General features: G+C 41.9%; 1 protein-coding gene across 7 annotated transcripts in view; it reads left to right on the top strand.

Annotated features, from left to right (window-relative positions):
- The window catches only part of PARD3B (par-3 family cell polarity regulator beta), a 432959-nt gene that overhangs the window by 335945 nt on the left and 81732 nt on the right, over window positions 1-15282 (top strand). For 5 of the 7 annotated variants that reach the window (XM_064515262.1, XM_064515259.1, XM_064515260.1 and 2 more), the window contains one exon: window positions 13951-14247. The exons of the other annotated variants lie outside the window; for them this stretch is intronic. In XM_064515262.1, the coding sequence (XP_064371332.1) occupies window positions 13951-14247 (297 nt within the window). The remainder of the gene's footprint in view (window positions 1-13950; window positions 14248-15282) is intronic. 7 annotated transcript variants of the gene reach the window in all.

Below are 15282 nucleotides of genomic sequence, written 5' to 3'. Positions count from 1 at the left end.
TGCTCAGGAATGACAAGTTTTATAGCTCTGTCCCAAGACTCAGTAATTCTCTAATGTAATTCAAGTCCAAGATTTTAATGCACATATTGGCAAAGAAAACCTTGCAGCACATCCACACCATAGATCTTCTGCTTCTGTGACTTCACTAGCTGCAATTCTGCATACTTGGTCAGGTTTTTATAAAAACCAAGCTCCACCGAAGTTTACTAGAGCATAGGCATCATATTTTTCAAATTTGTTCTTTTTGAGAGTGACATCAGTTCATTTTAAAACTACCAAGAATGTAGTAGTAGAACAAGTAGACTACAGAACTGTTGATAGCAATGTAGGATGTTTTGTCCCCTGATATCTATGAACAAATCCTGTACTTTACAGCTTGAACAAAATACAGATTTATTTTCTAACATCTAACTTTTTTAAAAACAACTTAAACATGTATTTAACTTTATCATTTCAAGAATAATTATATAAGTAGTTTTTGTTCAGGTCCTCAATTCAACTCAGCTTGTTTGCTTAAATTTCGGTTTTCTTAAATGCTGACTGCCTAAATATTTCAGGATCTGTCATACTAACCAGTACCCATGCTTTTTCATCTGACAGTTTTTTTCAGAGGCTGAGCTGTCCATTTCGGGCACTAGTGGAAGAGGTCAGAGTATTTGATTTTTGGGCAGGGTGTGACAGGATTAATGATTAAGCGCATTTCAGCATCTTAGCAGCTGTGGACCTCGCATGGTTTTGGAGGTTGGTTTTGCATGCACTATATACTTGGCAGGTCTCCAAAAAAACAAAAATACTGTTCCAAGATCTCAGCCAAGAAATATTTTTCAGTAGGAAGTGCACTTCCAGTTTACAGGGGAAGGCCATCTCTTCGAGTTTTGCAAAGTGTTTTTTGACTGGTATGGGATAGGAACAATAATATCTCACAAAATTCCAGGGGTAAGCCTGCTACAAATCTGTATTTCCCTGGATGCAGCCTTTTTTCTTCCAAAAACTTTGACAAGATTTACAGTCATGCAGAAATGTCGGATGTGCTCACTGCACAATTACGGGTCGACTCTGCAGTGCAAGCTCAGGGGCTCTGGCACTGACAGGAAACATCAGGCCTCGTGTAGGTGTGCTGCATGAACAGAAGTCCCTTATGCTCTGAGTAGGTTGGATTTACTGCTTGCGCAGGGAAGGAATTGCACAGTGCATGTGCAACAAGTCTGACACATCCAGAAGGTGTTAGAGCTAGTAGGCGTATGCAGACAGAGCAGACAGCACTTCCACTGGAGTGCAGGTGCTTCCCAGAAGGATTGGACTTGCTGCACAGTAGCCCACAGCACAGATTTGCCTGGCTACCCCTTTGTGGGCCACCACATTGCAGATCTGAACCTTTAAAAAGTGAAAATAAAATTTGTATTTCTCCAGCCTAGTGATTTCTGTTTCCATTCCACGCCTTCAGTCCTGCTCTCTGTGCTCCCTTGTAGCTGCAGTCCTCTGCCGCAGCGCCACGTCCTGCCCTGAAATGCTGACATCGCTCTTTCTTGCTGCTTGTATTTCCTAGCAGTCCCGGCCAAGAGCAGGCTGTCGTTGTGCTAGCTGCTGTCAGGGAAGCTTGGACCTGACACTGAGCACTTACAATTTAGGTGGAAGAGACAAAATCTGGCAGAAAAAGTGTCCCGTGGGTGGGAATCTGATGTGCAGCTGCTTGTCCAGGTTCCTAAAAAGTCCCTGTGAGGCTAGGAATTTGTCCCAGACCTCAGCGCCAGGTCTCCTTTCTTTTCAAAGCCAGGATTTTATTGTGTGACTGCTACTTCTGCAGGCTCCAAATAGTTAAGGGGAATTTAGGATGTTAGGCATTCCTTGTTTAGTAATAGCCTTATCTGTGTCCAATTGAATATGAAGTCAGCACCTCCTCTACATTTCTCAGTTTGCTCCCTCTCCCCCTACCTCCCTTCCCTTTCTCTTGTGCCACAGCAATGTGACATCCCTGACGTTTTCCCGGAGAAAGTCAGGACTTCATGGCAGAGATGGCTTAGGAGGACTAACTTAACTTGTGATATAACTCTCTGAGGTGGTGGTTTGTCCTCCCTGACAGAAGTCAAGTGGTTCATTGGACTGAGGCCCCGTTTTAAATAAACTCATCATTTTGTTCATGCTTCAAAGAGTTTGGCTGTAATAAAACATGGGCTCCAAAGGTCTAGAATCTGCCCATAAAAGGAAAAAGCAAATGCCATGTCTGAGGTTTATTTTGATCAAGCTGACTCAAATCTGTATTTTTAGTGTGTTCCGTATAAATTACTCAGAATTTATCATTTTAACAACAAGATGTTCGCTACATTATTAAATACTGGAAGAGATTCTCGCTTTTCTTTCCCTCAAAACAAGACTTCTCTTCCTCCCTTCCCCCATGTCTTTCCCACTCACATGGGGTTGCCTTTTAATTTTCTAACCTTTGAAAATCATTGTAAAACAAACTAGATAAATATATTGGGCATTTGAGTTTTACACATAATAATTTGTTTGCCTTTCAAATGCAAATACAGTGACTATCAATTGAAAGAAAACAATTTTTTCCTGTTTGTTTAGGATTATTTTACTGGAATATTCCTGCTGAGACCAAAGTCTCTTTTCCAGCGGAGTTGAACATTTTCTTGATGTTAGTATAAAACTTCACAAAATGAAGCGCCTTATTGAAAATGGAGTGATTTTTATAAGTAACATATGAATTGGTGAATATGGAGGCACTCTGTGTAAAAATAATAATAATAATACTCTGTGCTTGTTCATAGGAGAAGTAGCTTTTTTGTTAAATCGGTCTTCATTTTGTACTCCTTTTTGGAATTACTTGAGGAATTTTTTTAAAATAGTATTAAATTTTTACATAGAGAGTTAGGGAAGCAGAAGGAACATCTGGCCCTTGCTTCCTGAATGTCTGAACTGAATGCTTTAGTAAGAGTGAATCTCAAATTTGAGTAAATTAAATGGTTTCAGTTTTTATATTAAAGACTGAGTTTCCTTTACTTTTTCGGAAAGCTTCCAGAAATTGAGGAAAGCTTCTCTCTCATCTTATCAGCTATGGTGCTTGTTGCCTGTTCCCATAGTTAAAATCAATTCATATGTTTTTGATATTTGGCAAACAGAGATTTAATTTTGCAGCTGTGAGATCCCTGTACGAAGAGAATGCATTTACAGAAATAAAAACATTTAGAGACCATTTACATTTACAAAATACATTTAGAGACCAAGCATACTTGTGAGCAAAACTATATTCCTTTTCTGTCAGCATTTGTTTTGTTATATTTAATTACAAAGAATATGTTTGTTACTGGAAATCAAAATGAAAACAAGAATAGCTGCGTCCATGGCAGTATGGTACAAAAGCCAAATTGTTTAGAACAAAAGTTGAAACTCAGACTGTTACTAAAACAGAAGTATGATTTTTAAATGTGTAATACATCTTAAAGTGCACACATACAAGTGCACGTTGTTAACAAACCCATGTAGCTTTTGTGCCTGTGTTATGGTCTTGCCAAGTCTGAAAGTATTTTTATGGTTGTTTATAGTTCATATTGATTTCCGATCAAATGTTGGTAATTGCTCCTCTCACCAGTCAGCTCTGCACGGAACCACGTGTTTTGGGGACTCCTGACTTCGTGTATCGTTATTTATTAAGGGTTAATCCAACATGGCGTATCTGTTCATTGAATATTCCTGACTTTGCAGCACAGCTAGGTCCTGTGGTTTAGACAAAATAAAGTGCTGGATGTGATCCCAGTTTTAATACTCCCAATTTATTATAACCATTGAACCCTGATCAGATCACGGATTGGATTAGATCCCAGTTTTTTAAATGTCCCAATTTATTGCTGGCTTGAAACCCTGATAAGAATACATATTTGATTAAGGCTTCAGTTTTCAAAAATTCCAGTTAATTACTTTTAGATTCTTATTAGATCATAGCAGTGTAGTACGGTATGTTGAAGTTATGAAAAATTACTGGATGATGTTGCACAGGTCAAGGTCATAGTTTCATTTTGTGCTGACAGTATGAAGTTATCAGATTTCTGTTTATTACTGTGGCAGCACTTGCACTGGACAGGAGGACAGATTAATCCCAACCCATTGATTCTGAACGATTCTCATTTTAGATCCGCTGCTGCTATGCATAGCAGAACATGTAATGAAAGCCTACCGCTGAACACTGAGAGACTGGTATTTGGTTATGAGTAGCTGATATAGACAGTTCTCAACTGCCTTTCACAGGTTGTGACATGGCGTTTAGGATCAGCAGTTTCTGAGCTGCTTCGTGTGACTAATCCGCCAGCGGAGGACCGTTTAAGACAGTGGTAGGCTGGGAGTTGATCCCAGAATGTCCTAGCTCAAGAACATTCAGAATTGAAAAAAACTGGATGTCACGTGGGATTGGTCTTTTTCTTTCACTATCGCAATACTATTCAAGCCATCAGAGGCTGTTGGATGCAGTACTCTTCAGGTATCATAGCCTTGCGCTCTAAATAATACCCCAAGTTTCACCCAAGCCATGTAATGTCCTTGATTTGCCCTTCGTTGAGGCAGCGGTTTCGCTTTGCTCCGGAGACCGGTTTACAAAGACTGTGCCACCTGCCAGCCGAAAGGTCAGAGCAGCTCGGTGGCAATGGCCTGGCGCTTTCGTGCATTAATGTGCCAATGCGTGATGCTTTTCTGTGTGTTTGGGAGTTTTGTTGTTTGATTTTTTTAAAAAAATGACACTGTAAAACAGAAATGTTGCTGTTAGAAACTTTTTATAGGCCACATGAATACAGTGAAGCTTGCCAATATACTAGCCAGCCTGGGTCATAGAGTGCTTTCTAGGAGACAGGCTAATCTGGTCTAGGGATTTCTTCAGTGCAGTACTGAATGGAGGTCAGCTCTTGGCCTACTCCAAAATCAATAAGGCCATAAGAAAAACCTGGAAGCTGCCTTTCAGAATTAGGCCTGCAGCATCCTTACTTGTGGTCTGCCAGGTCCCTGGGGACACGAGGCCGTCTTGCAAGAGGAGCCTGAAGTTCTTAAAGGCCTCAGAAGGTAAGTCTCAGTTGAAAGTTGCTAAAAAAATAATTTTGTCAAACCTGGAACGATTTCACTATGTAATCTGCCTTGTCACGAAACAAGGAACATCCTGCTGATGAGATCCAGAGCAACCTGATCTAACCGTGCAGTTAGCCCTGCTTTCAGGAGGAGATTGATCCGGGTGATCTTCAGAGGTCCCCTCCAACCTAAGTTTCTCTATGATACTGTCATTTAAAAAGATAACTCAGGATAGTTATGAATAGAGAAAATATAATATAACAAAATACAGCATATAATATAATTGGGGTGATAATTGGCTTTCAGTAATCTGCTGAGTTTTACCCAGGTGTACAACTATGAACAGAGATGTACAGAAACTTTCTGAGACTGTACAGCAAGGGTAAAGTCCTGCTCTCATGAAAGTTCATGGGGAATAAAATGTACTGACTTTATTAGAGCCGAGATTTCCTTTAGAGGGCAGGATCCTGTCTGAGTTGGTAATCACTCCCTGCCGTTCTGAAAGAAGTGGAAGAGTATTAAGACCTCTGTCTTGATTATCCCAAACTCATACTTGGCCTTCAGCAAAATCCTCATTTTGTGGTATGAAAGAGTTCAGTTTGTCATAAACATAAATTTTACTGTCAGTACAGCTCTATCTCCATAGGTTTTTCCATCCTCGTTTCATTGCTCACAAGCCTTCAAGGGCAGCTGCTTTGGTCAGTTCAGCATTACACAGGAGCTGTGGGGTAGTTCTGCAGACCTCTAGAACAGGCAATGCTTTATGTTTCTTATCATTGGGCCAGTTAAGGCTTTTGTTGTAAGATCTGTTTTGTTTAGCCCGAGTTACATAGTTTCTTACTGGCTGGAATTTTTGTGGCATGCCTTTTTTATTTACAAGACTCTTTCTGTTCTTATTTACAATTAGAGATACTAATTATGGGGGAGAAATTGTTCAAATCTAGCACAACAGAATGAGATAAAATGAACAAACACTTGCATAGCTTATGGAGAGGATGTTTTTGACAAATATGCCGCCAACAGAATGCCCTGAAAGATAATACTAAATTAGATATTGTTTGAGTCTTGATGAGTCCATATCAGATGTCCTCAATTTACTGGCAAAAAGAGGAAGATTTTTTTTAAGCTATGAGACCTGCTTGCCTCTTGAGTTTTCCTAGATGATGGTTGAAAAAACACAAATGAGTCTTTTCCTGATAAAAGATGTAGATTTGAGTAAGATTGTTAATGGCATTATGGACCATGCCTGTCTGAACAACAATTATGAAATAAAATTAAAAGCACTGGACTGAAATTATCTCCTCAGATATTCAAGTGAAATATACCCACTCCCATCAGTGATTATGGCTTATGAATATCTGAAAGCAGGATGTATCCAGTCCACTATTATGTAAATGAATGAAAATACAATATTTTAGTTACCAAAATATATTTTGCTAGCAGCTAGGAAGGAATTAAAACATTAAACCCAATGGAAATCTAAGTGACCTCCTGCAGAAATAGGCTGCTTTCCCCTAGACAACCCGTTACTCAATATATGTATGAATTAGGTAAATGAGAGACAAAAGCAGAAATGTTATGTAAAATCACAGTTGAAGTATTAAGATACTAAATCAGATGTAAATTGAGTAATCATTGCGGTATGTAGATCTCAGGGAGAGTCACATGAGTGGAAAAATGCAGTGCAGTAGCTTTTATTCTGCTGTTCACAAGAAACAACCAAATGAGTGGAAAAATGTTTAGCATCTCAATGATTTCTAACCTAAAGCATCAGGTCTTTTGGGTTTTGGGGGGGAGAGGGAGGGGTTGCAATTTAGGTACACCTCAAACTGCTTACACAAACACACACTCACTTCCCTGATCTTATTCTGCTCCTCTTATGGCAAACAATAGAAATTATCCTAGAAGACCTTTGGCTCCCTCCCTGTTTATTTCTGTTGCACATTTTATCTTTGCTTGCAATGCTTCCTTCTCCCCCAGGAACATCTTTCTTTGACTTACCAAGCATCTTGCTTATTCATGCATCTGTTTGCTCTTCCATAAAGTCTGTGCTTTTAACCCACCGTACAAGGAATTTTGCTGTATTCATCCTAAGAATAAAACAAGGCCCCTGAACCATTCTCTGTGAAATACATTGTTTGGTCACCACATGTATTTTCTGTCTGATTGTGGCATTTCTCTACGTAGGTTGGCACCTTGGGGTTCAAATCACGTCATTCTTTGTGCTCTGCTCAGTACTGAGCACACAGTTGGTACATAGGAAATAAAAAATTTTGTATCACGCTTCTGCTTTCTCTGGAAAGTCAGAGGAAAATAATATATTGCCTGCTTTCTTGAATCCCTTGAACAATTTCGGTGCTGTCAGTAGACCTTGAAGTCTATCTCTGCCGAAGGGCTGCCCTTACTTTTGAGGGCAGCAAGTAAAAATGCAGCTTCCTGGCTTCCTTGCAGGTGCTGGCTGGCACCCCGGCTGTGCGTGCTACAGGTTGTGCCGGTCTCGAGGTGTAAACAGAGCATGTTCTGCTTCCAGCTAATGGAAAAAAGAAACATCATCATCTAGTGAATAGGAATTGCTTAGGTATTTCGTACGGGTGTATGATTAGTGGATACGGCTGAAGCTGTAACGGCTTCGCAGGAAGTATTGGGAAAAGGTGCTTCAGTAAATAGCTAGAAAAAGTTGGACTAAAGGGTGTCTGAGGCATCTGGAAACGGCAAATGTACCTTCAGGTGCTTGGCTGTCTGCGTAATGCTTGCTGCCTGAAAGCGTGGTGACAGCAGGGTTCCCACCACCAGCTCTGGAGTTTGTGGGTTGGAGCAAATTTCAGATCACGCCTGCCGCAGCCCACGTTCCTGCCCCGCTGAGGCCACCTCCGGGGTGGTGCTCCTCGCGCCGGTGTCCGTGGGGCTGTCCCCCAGAGCTGCCTCGGGTCCGCCCGCCCAGGGGCTCTGCCCCGCACGGCTGCGCCCAGGCTGCCCGAGGCCCTCTGCAGAGGCATTTCTTGCCCGGCTTCGAGCCAACAGGCTGCCCCGGAGCTCACGGGGAGCGCGAGGGAGGGGAGGTCCAGCAGCTTCGGTACAGGCTGCGCGTCCCTCGTCCCGGGCCTCTTTGGGGCGGTTCTTCTGCGTCGGAAACTCTGCCTGGGTGTGAAGCGCTGCCCTGCAGCTCCCTCAGTGAGAACGGTTTTAGAGGCTTCAGCGTTTTCTCCCTCCCAACCTAGCCACCCCTCCCCGCTTTGGCCCGGTGGGGCAAGAGATGAAGAATAGCTTGCATTGCCTTTCCTAGTCCTCGTTCCACTCTGCAGGCGTTTCTGGGTCTGCGCTGTAAGTCGCTTCCTGCTCGGCTCCTTCATTCTGGAGTTTTCTTGCGGTGGTCCCTATCCTTCCCCGCAGCCGCCTCGCTCCGCTGGAGCGGCAGTATTTTAAGGCAGCTTGTGCCTGTCAGTATCTCTGTCACTGATGTCAAGCTAAAGCGTTTTACATTGTGTTTGTCGCAGGCGGCGAATACATATGTGGTCATTGACAGTAGCTCAGCAGAAACACAATAACTTGTTAAGCCACAGTAACTCAATCGTGTGTCTGAGCTCTGAGCTGCAGCTGGAGAGGAGCTCGTTGGGCTGTTAACCCTTTTGTGGCAGTTGTAGTCTAGGTTTATGCATCCTTTCATGGGGTGGTACATGAGAAATCAGTGCCCATGATTTGTTTGAATATATCAGATTGGAAGATTATGGGAATGATAAATAGGAGCGTTTTCTTGACGTACACCTCTGGTGCTGTGCTGCCGAACTGTACTTGAGTCGTAGCGTAGCGTTTGCAAAATACCATGCCCTACTTTCCGAAGTACCTTAGGCATATAGGATGCTTGTCTTCATTTGACTTCTAAAAATTGGATGCAACGTGTTTGAGAATGCTGCCTGTAGTTTTATTGAGGTTATATATTTTATAGGACTGCATTTTTTTCCTGAAAATGTTTGTTGTAGAGAAGGGTTGTGGTGATAGCTAGTGGATCTTGAAAGCAGCAGATAGGATTTAGATAGGATATGTGTTTAGATGCTAACAAAAAAAGAGATGGGTCACAGGAAATCAAAAGGGCATTGCCTGATACAGCACTTGTGTGTCGTCTGCCGTCCAGCTGCCTGTGTGAAAAGGTTGTGTTATTACAGAAACACGGCTAAGGGAAGTTGATGTAGTTGTCGTGCAGTGATCTGACTGCAGAGCTTGGTTTTCAGGTGGCGGAAGAAAGCGAGGAGGATTGATACGGGATACCCGAAAGGAAATATATCTAACTTCCCTTCATTCTGTGTGAGCTTTTCTTTTCCCTTTCCCTCATCAGGAAGTCTGTGGAAACCTTACTGCTACACTAAATTGTTCAGATGGTGACCTGTGCCTCTCCTCATCTCTGGTTTCACTGCCAGTGTCGTGGTGCTGAGTGACATTTTATCTATTGTCACAAATTGGCACCAGTTGTTTAACCAGACCCATCCTGTGGGGCTCCAGTTTTGGGCTCCCTTGTGGTTATTGCGCGTTCTTAATAACTGTAAACTGATTGCTGTGATACTTGTGTTGATTTGGCAGCTCTTTTTTTTTTTTTTTTTTTGTAATGGGGAATAAATACATATACTATAATGCTGTTTCAGATTTAGGAGAGAAAGTGCAGAAATGGCAGAGGAATAGGATGGGGTGTAGCAGACCTGGCCTGCGTAGTTGGGTTGGCAGAGCGTTATCGAGTGATGGCAGGAAAAGGGCATGCGTTTTGTCACACCTCAGTAAAGGTTTCCTGGGCACTTACTGGGATGCGTTAAAGAAAAAATTGCGTTAGAACTGGGTGAAAACATGATGCTGATATACAGTGAGGGCATTTAAAACTTAAGAAAAATGTAAAGAAACTTCCAAGGTGAAAACCATAAGAGAAGGCATGGAAGGACAGGAAAACAAAGAAAGAAACTGACCATCTGACAGTTTATTTCTGTATATTTGAGCATTCGGATTGAAGTGAAAAATAGGGTAAAAGAGAGATCATTGAGCAAATTTTATAGATTTCCATGGAAGAGTGAGAAAGAAACAAGAAATATTAATGCAATTATAATAGCAACGTTGAAAAGATGAAACATTGATCTTCAAGAAATTCACATAACCTGGTATTGACTGGTCGGTATAATATAGAACGGAAATAATTGTTCTTGAGCAGGTTCAACTTATAATAGTGCAAGCAATTGAAGGCTGCATTCAGAAGGAGAAGTTGCAGAAGCTACGCTTATTCACAGGAACAAAAGAAAATTGTGGTGACCTAATTCCAGCTTTTGTTGTGCAGAATATACCAGTATTGATAGCGGGACAAATTACTCTCACTGTCAGACATGAAAGCAAGATGCACGTGATGCTGCTGTTCTGCACTGCTCTTTTGCCTTCAAAGTCTCAAATTCCTAGGGGATAGGTGATGTATTGGTCCAAAGAACATTTTGTCTCGTCATTTTCTGAGAAGCTGTTGCAACTCTTCTTGGGACTATGTGCCACGCTTTCTGCACTGGCATGTGAGAAGACCATTCCTTGAAATGCAACATCTTCCCATTTCTCCACCCTGTACCATCCCACCTGCACCTGTAGAAATTCCCTGCTGTGTGCCATGAAGCCTTTACCTCAGATGATCTATTCCTCCACCAAAGTCTGTTAGGCTTCTTTTAATCACTAGGTGAGGGTTAAGCCCTCCACTGTTTCCCAGGTTTTTAAGGACGTTCAAATAATCAGTGCTTTTTCAGAGTTCATCTCAAAGGCAGCAGCAATGTCTAACTGCTGTATGCATTTTTAGCAGGAAAAAAACAGGATATTCAGAGGCAAGGACTACCCAGCTGACAGTTATGAGATGCAGAAGCTAACAGCTATTTGTGTGAATTTTTTTAAACAAAGATAGTGCCTTCGTTTTTACATTTCTAAACATAATCCCATGTGGAACTTGTAAAATATTAATCTTGCTGCAAGAGGGTTTCTCTTGAAGTCCCTTTATGTATAAAAGATGGAAATCAGCAGTGTAGACCTCCCTCCCGGCTTCATTGATGTCTGAGGCCTTATTTGCAATGGAAATCCACCCCTGTCGCTGCGGTACAGTGAGTGCTCTCAGGCAATGAGCTACCTGGGAAGATTGGGTTTAGCGTGGAAGGGCCAGGTACTAATTTTGCCCCAAATTCCTTTCCGTGGATGATGAACGTGATGTGTTACACGCGGAGCTGGGCAGACTGGCTCCCTCCACCGGTCCCTGCTGCATGATCTCTCTTTTATCTTTATTCATGAACCCTTGGAGGCTAAAGGCTTTTGCATACTTTCAGCAGCTCTCTAATTACTCATTAGCCGACAGTGGTTTGTGGTTTAGGTAGAAATGAAAGCTGACCACTGCTTTTCACTTTCTGTTTTCTTATATAGCTCCTCAGCGTTGACTTTCTCCCCACACCATTATCCATTGCTTTATGAATACATGCATGACTTTTACCCAGGTCCCTCCCAATGCCACCATTGGCCTTACAAAGGATAATGTGTATGTCGCATCGTTCTGCAAATGCCATTAAACTCTCGCCATCGCAAGAAGCCATCAGCCATTAGCCAGCTGAGCCAGTGCAATTGCAGTAAAATGAGAGAATATGTGCCTTACTAACTGAATTTGTCATCTATGGACATCAGGCCATGTCTTCCATAGGCTTCCCCACTAAAATCTCCCTTGTAGATAGACTCAGAAGTGTGCAGACTCCAAGGCTCCCTTTGAAGCCCGCCGCTTCTCCAAGACACTGCCTTCCCCGCGGGAGGCTGCGCTCGCTGACGGCGCCTGTCCTGAGCCGCGCCGGCCGCTCAACGCAAGCTAGTGGTGGTGGGGCATGGACACCCGGGGCACCAGAGACGTGGAGTGGAGGTTGCAGAAGGAGGAGGGGAGATTGTGCGGAGAAGAGAAATTCAGGGAAAGAACAAGGAGGAAGCAAATTTTTAAGAAACCTAAGTGTAGAAACCTGAGAGAGTTTTAAGGATATAGATGGATTGTAGCTTATTTCTTCTTACCGTCCCGTAGTGGATCAAAAGTACCCACCAATCCTTAATGTAATGATATTTTAAAAAATTAAAGAAAATGTACTAACTGGACTGTGATCAGAGACTTGGGGAAAAGCAGAAAAAGGGTCTTAGGAAGATGATATTCTCTCATATAGTCTTTATAGTAAAATATTTAGAGAGGAGAAGGGTGAGGAAAGACAGAGTGGAGAGTGGGCACCCTCTCTGACTGTCAAAGCCCTTGTATCATGTGCAGGCTCAGCCCACTATAAAGTATGACTACATTTTAAGCATTAAAAACTAGTCGTTTTACTTAGAGTCACCTTTAGATATGCTCTAGCACAGAAAAGGGAAAGGCGTCACTTGAAAGCTTGCATGATGTACATTAATGTATGCAAGTATATGTATAAAAAGGCATGTTCTGATTAGAATTATTTGTGAATCTTTTTAGTTACAAATTACTTGAAAAATAATTAGAATTGTATCATCAAAATAAATGTTAATGAAACAACATAAACAGTATCAATCACATTCTCCAGTTAATAGCTGCTGTCTGACAGACTGGATCAACAGCGCTAAGCTCCCAGTGTGCTCATCTGTTTCTTAAAGGCACCATTTTCTCCATTCATCTTCCAGACTTTCTCCAGAACATCTTCATTTTTCACTATCCAGAGTCCTGAACCCATTATGTTTTACTGGGGGTACTTACTCTTCTGTAGTACAAATTATACTGTTCCTTCTACACTTTTATGTCGCAGCGCGGGGAGATGCTGCTGTATTTCAGATGCAGTCAAGAGTGCACGTTGACTTCTGTCAGTCACTGCCTGTGTGCATCTGTCTTCCATTCTTCATTTTCTTTCCTCTGCGCTTCATTATCGTCTGTAAATGTTATTTATTACATACTGTGGTCAGCATTCTGCCTGCTCCATCTCACTGCGTTTAATTATGCTGTCTTGAAGAGCAGCTGAGCAGTCAGCAGACAGTGCCTGCTCATCAAACATTGCTGAAGTTTTTTTGCCAGAGTAAATGTTGAATCATTGAAGATCAGCTGAGTTTGAAATTTACCTGAATATGTTTTACTATTCCAAAGTGATTACACAATGGCCCTGATTAGCAGCAGCATTTTGTAATACCACTTAAGGCTTTATCGCAGTGGAGTACTGCCAGTAATAGTCTTTAATTCACTTATATGTACCAATTCATCTCTGTCAGGTTTCTATTAATTTCTTCACTGTTTTACTTTGTCCGTATCCGCTTTATAACGAGGCATGATTTCCCCATTTATGTAGCCAAACTAAAAAAATAAAAATTAAAATTAAATCTTCAGCAAATTGACTCTGGTCCTTCAATTTCAGACAACTGTGTCATCCCTGCATTTATGTTCATGTTTAATCCACTTTTCATAAGTTAATTTATTTAGAAGAATCTGGGTGGGTCAAGTGACCAAGGGGCAGTAGTATTTTTTATTGGCTAATTTAGATGAAAAGTTTCAGGATTAGGTTAGATATATAAGTTTTGGCACGGATTAAATACAGACCTTTTGAGGAGGTGTAATCCTAAAATACTAACTGCAAAGTGGAGGGCAGGCGTAGAATTAAAACTGTACACACCTGTGAAAAGCCGCCCTATACTCAGCATTACTTTGGTTCATCAGAATGATGACTTGCCTTGGTTGCAAAGGTGATTGTCAGAGATAGACAACAAAATCGCCATGTGCACCATTTTGTTTTACCTGGCACTGGTTTCGCACTGTACTGGAAAATCTGAACAGTTATGTTCAGGGTTGGTGCTCCAGGTCTGCGTGATGAATCAGGCTTTGGGCCCATTGCTGCAGTAGATCCAACTGCGTGTTTGTTGCTTCTTTCTCGCTGCTAGGATTGGTGCAAAGCATCAGGAGCTACGGCAAAAGCAAGTGAGAGGCCTGGTTGAGTACTCTACCGGCCTTGGAGGACCTGACATTGACGACGACGACGTGGATCCAAATTACGCCAGAGTAAATCACTTCCGAGAGGCTTATCCAGCAGCAAGCATCTACAGGCCATCATCACCAGCAGTAGCAGAAACCTTTGTATATCCACGTGATGCTGCTTCAACACCAATGGAGAGGGAGCACTTGGAAGGATTATATGCAAAAATAAACAAGCAGCACTACCCACAGACTCCTGGGGACAGGTAATATTACCACCTGGCATTAAAAACAAAGATGCATTGGCAGTTGTTCTTTTTTTTCGGAGGGGGTAGAAGTGGGGTGTTCAGAAGCCCAAATAACCTGTATTACTGAGTGGAAAGCCATGGATTTCCTCCTAGCTAAAAAAAAGCTTTCCTCCAGTAGTGCCCCCAGAGCATCTATGCAAGGCAGCAGTCAAAAAGAAATCATTAAAGAAAAGTCCATATTTCACAAACAGAATGAATGAATCGGCTGCAGTCCAATTCCTGCACTGCTGAGAGAGTGTTTTTGCCTCGCGCTCAGGAAAAGTTCTTACACTGTGGCAAAAATGGTCTCTGTTTTCAGATCCCTTTTGATCCCGCTGATCATCAAGTGCCTATTAGTAAGAGGTTTTGTATGATAGCATGATATATTGCGTATGTTTACAGTTTACTTTTCCCCAGCTGTGTGATATTATGCACTTTCAATTAGATTGGGGAGAGGAGTGGGAATCATGGCATTTTTATGCAGACTGTGAAGTGTGGCTTCACAAGACTGATTGCCTTTCACAGCCTTTCCAATAACCAAGTGGGAAGGAAAGAGCAATTTTTAATCCTTACTGTCAAGCTTCCAGGTTGATAGCATTAAAGAAAGATGGTCAAGTTTTTCCCTGGGTTAAAAAGAAAACAGATTCCTCTTGAGCTTCTGATGCACCCACCATTATGAGGGCTTTAAAACTGGTTGCTTCTGGAATTTGGGACTAAAAGAACATAAGGCTTTATTAGTATCATGGTGTTAATAAATTGATGGCGTGTTTTTCAGACCAATGTATGAGTGTGTAGGCAAGGTGTATAAGTGTATGTGAAAAGAAGAGCTGACAGAGTAAGACATGGGGACCTTGAGGAAGCGTTCACGCTTGGAGTTCATGCTGCGATCTGCAGTGTCTCCCCATAGCCTCAGTCTGTGCTATGTGATACCACACTTGTTAATTTTGGAGAAATGTGTGAGCACAGATATAGGAGTGTTTTCAGTTTGTGGCATCATCGTACTTTAAAAGTGTC

The sequence above is a fragment of the Dromaius novaehollandiae genome, chromosome 7, assembly GCF_036370855.1.
Source record: "Dromaius novaehollandiae isolate bDroNov1 chromosome 7, bDroNov1.hap1, whole genome shotgun sequence".
NCBI classification, from domain to species: domain Eukaryota; kingdom Metazoa; phylum Chordata; class Aves; order Casuariiformes; family Dromaiidae; genus Dromaius; species Dromaius novaehollandiae.
Note: the sequence above shows the minus strand (reverse complement) of the source record. Positions and strands in the feature narration are given on the sequence as shown.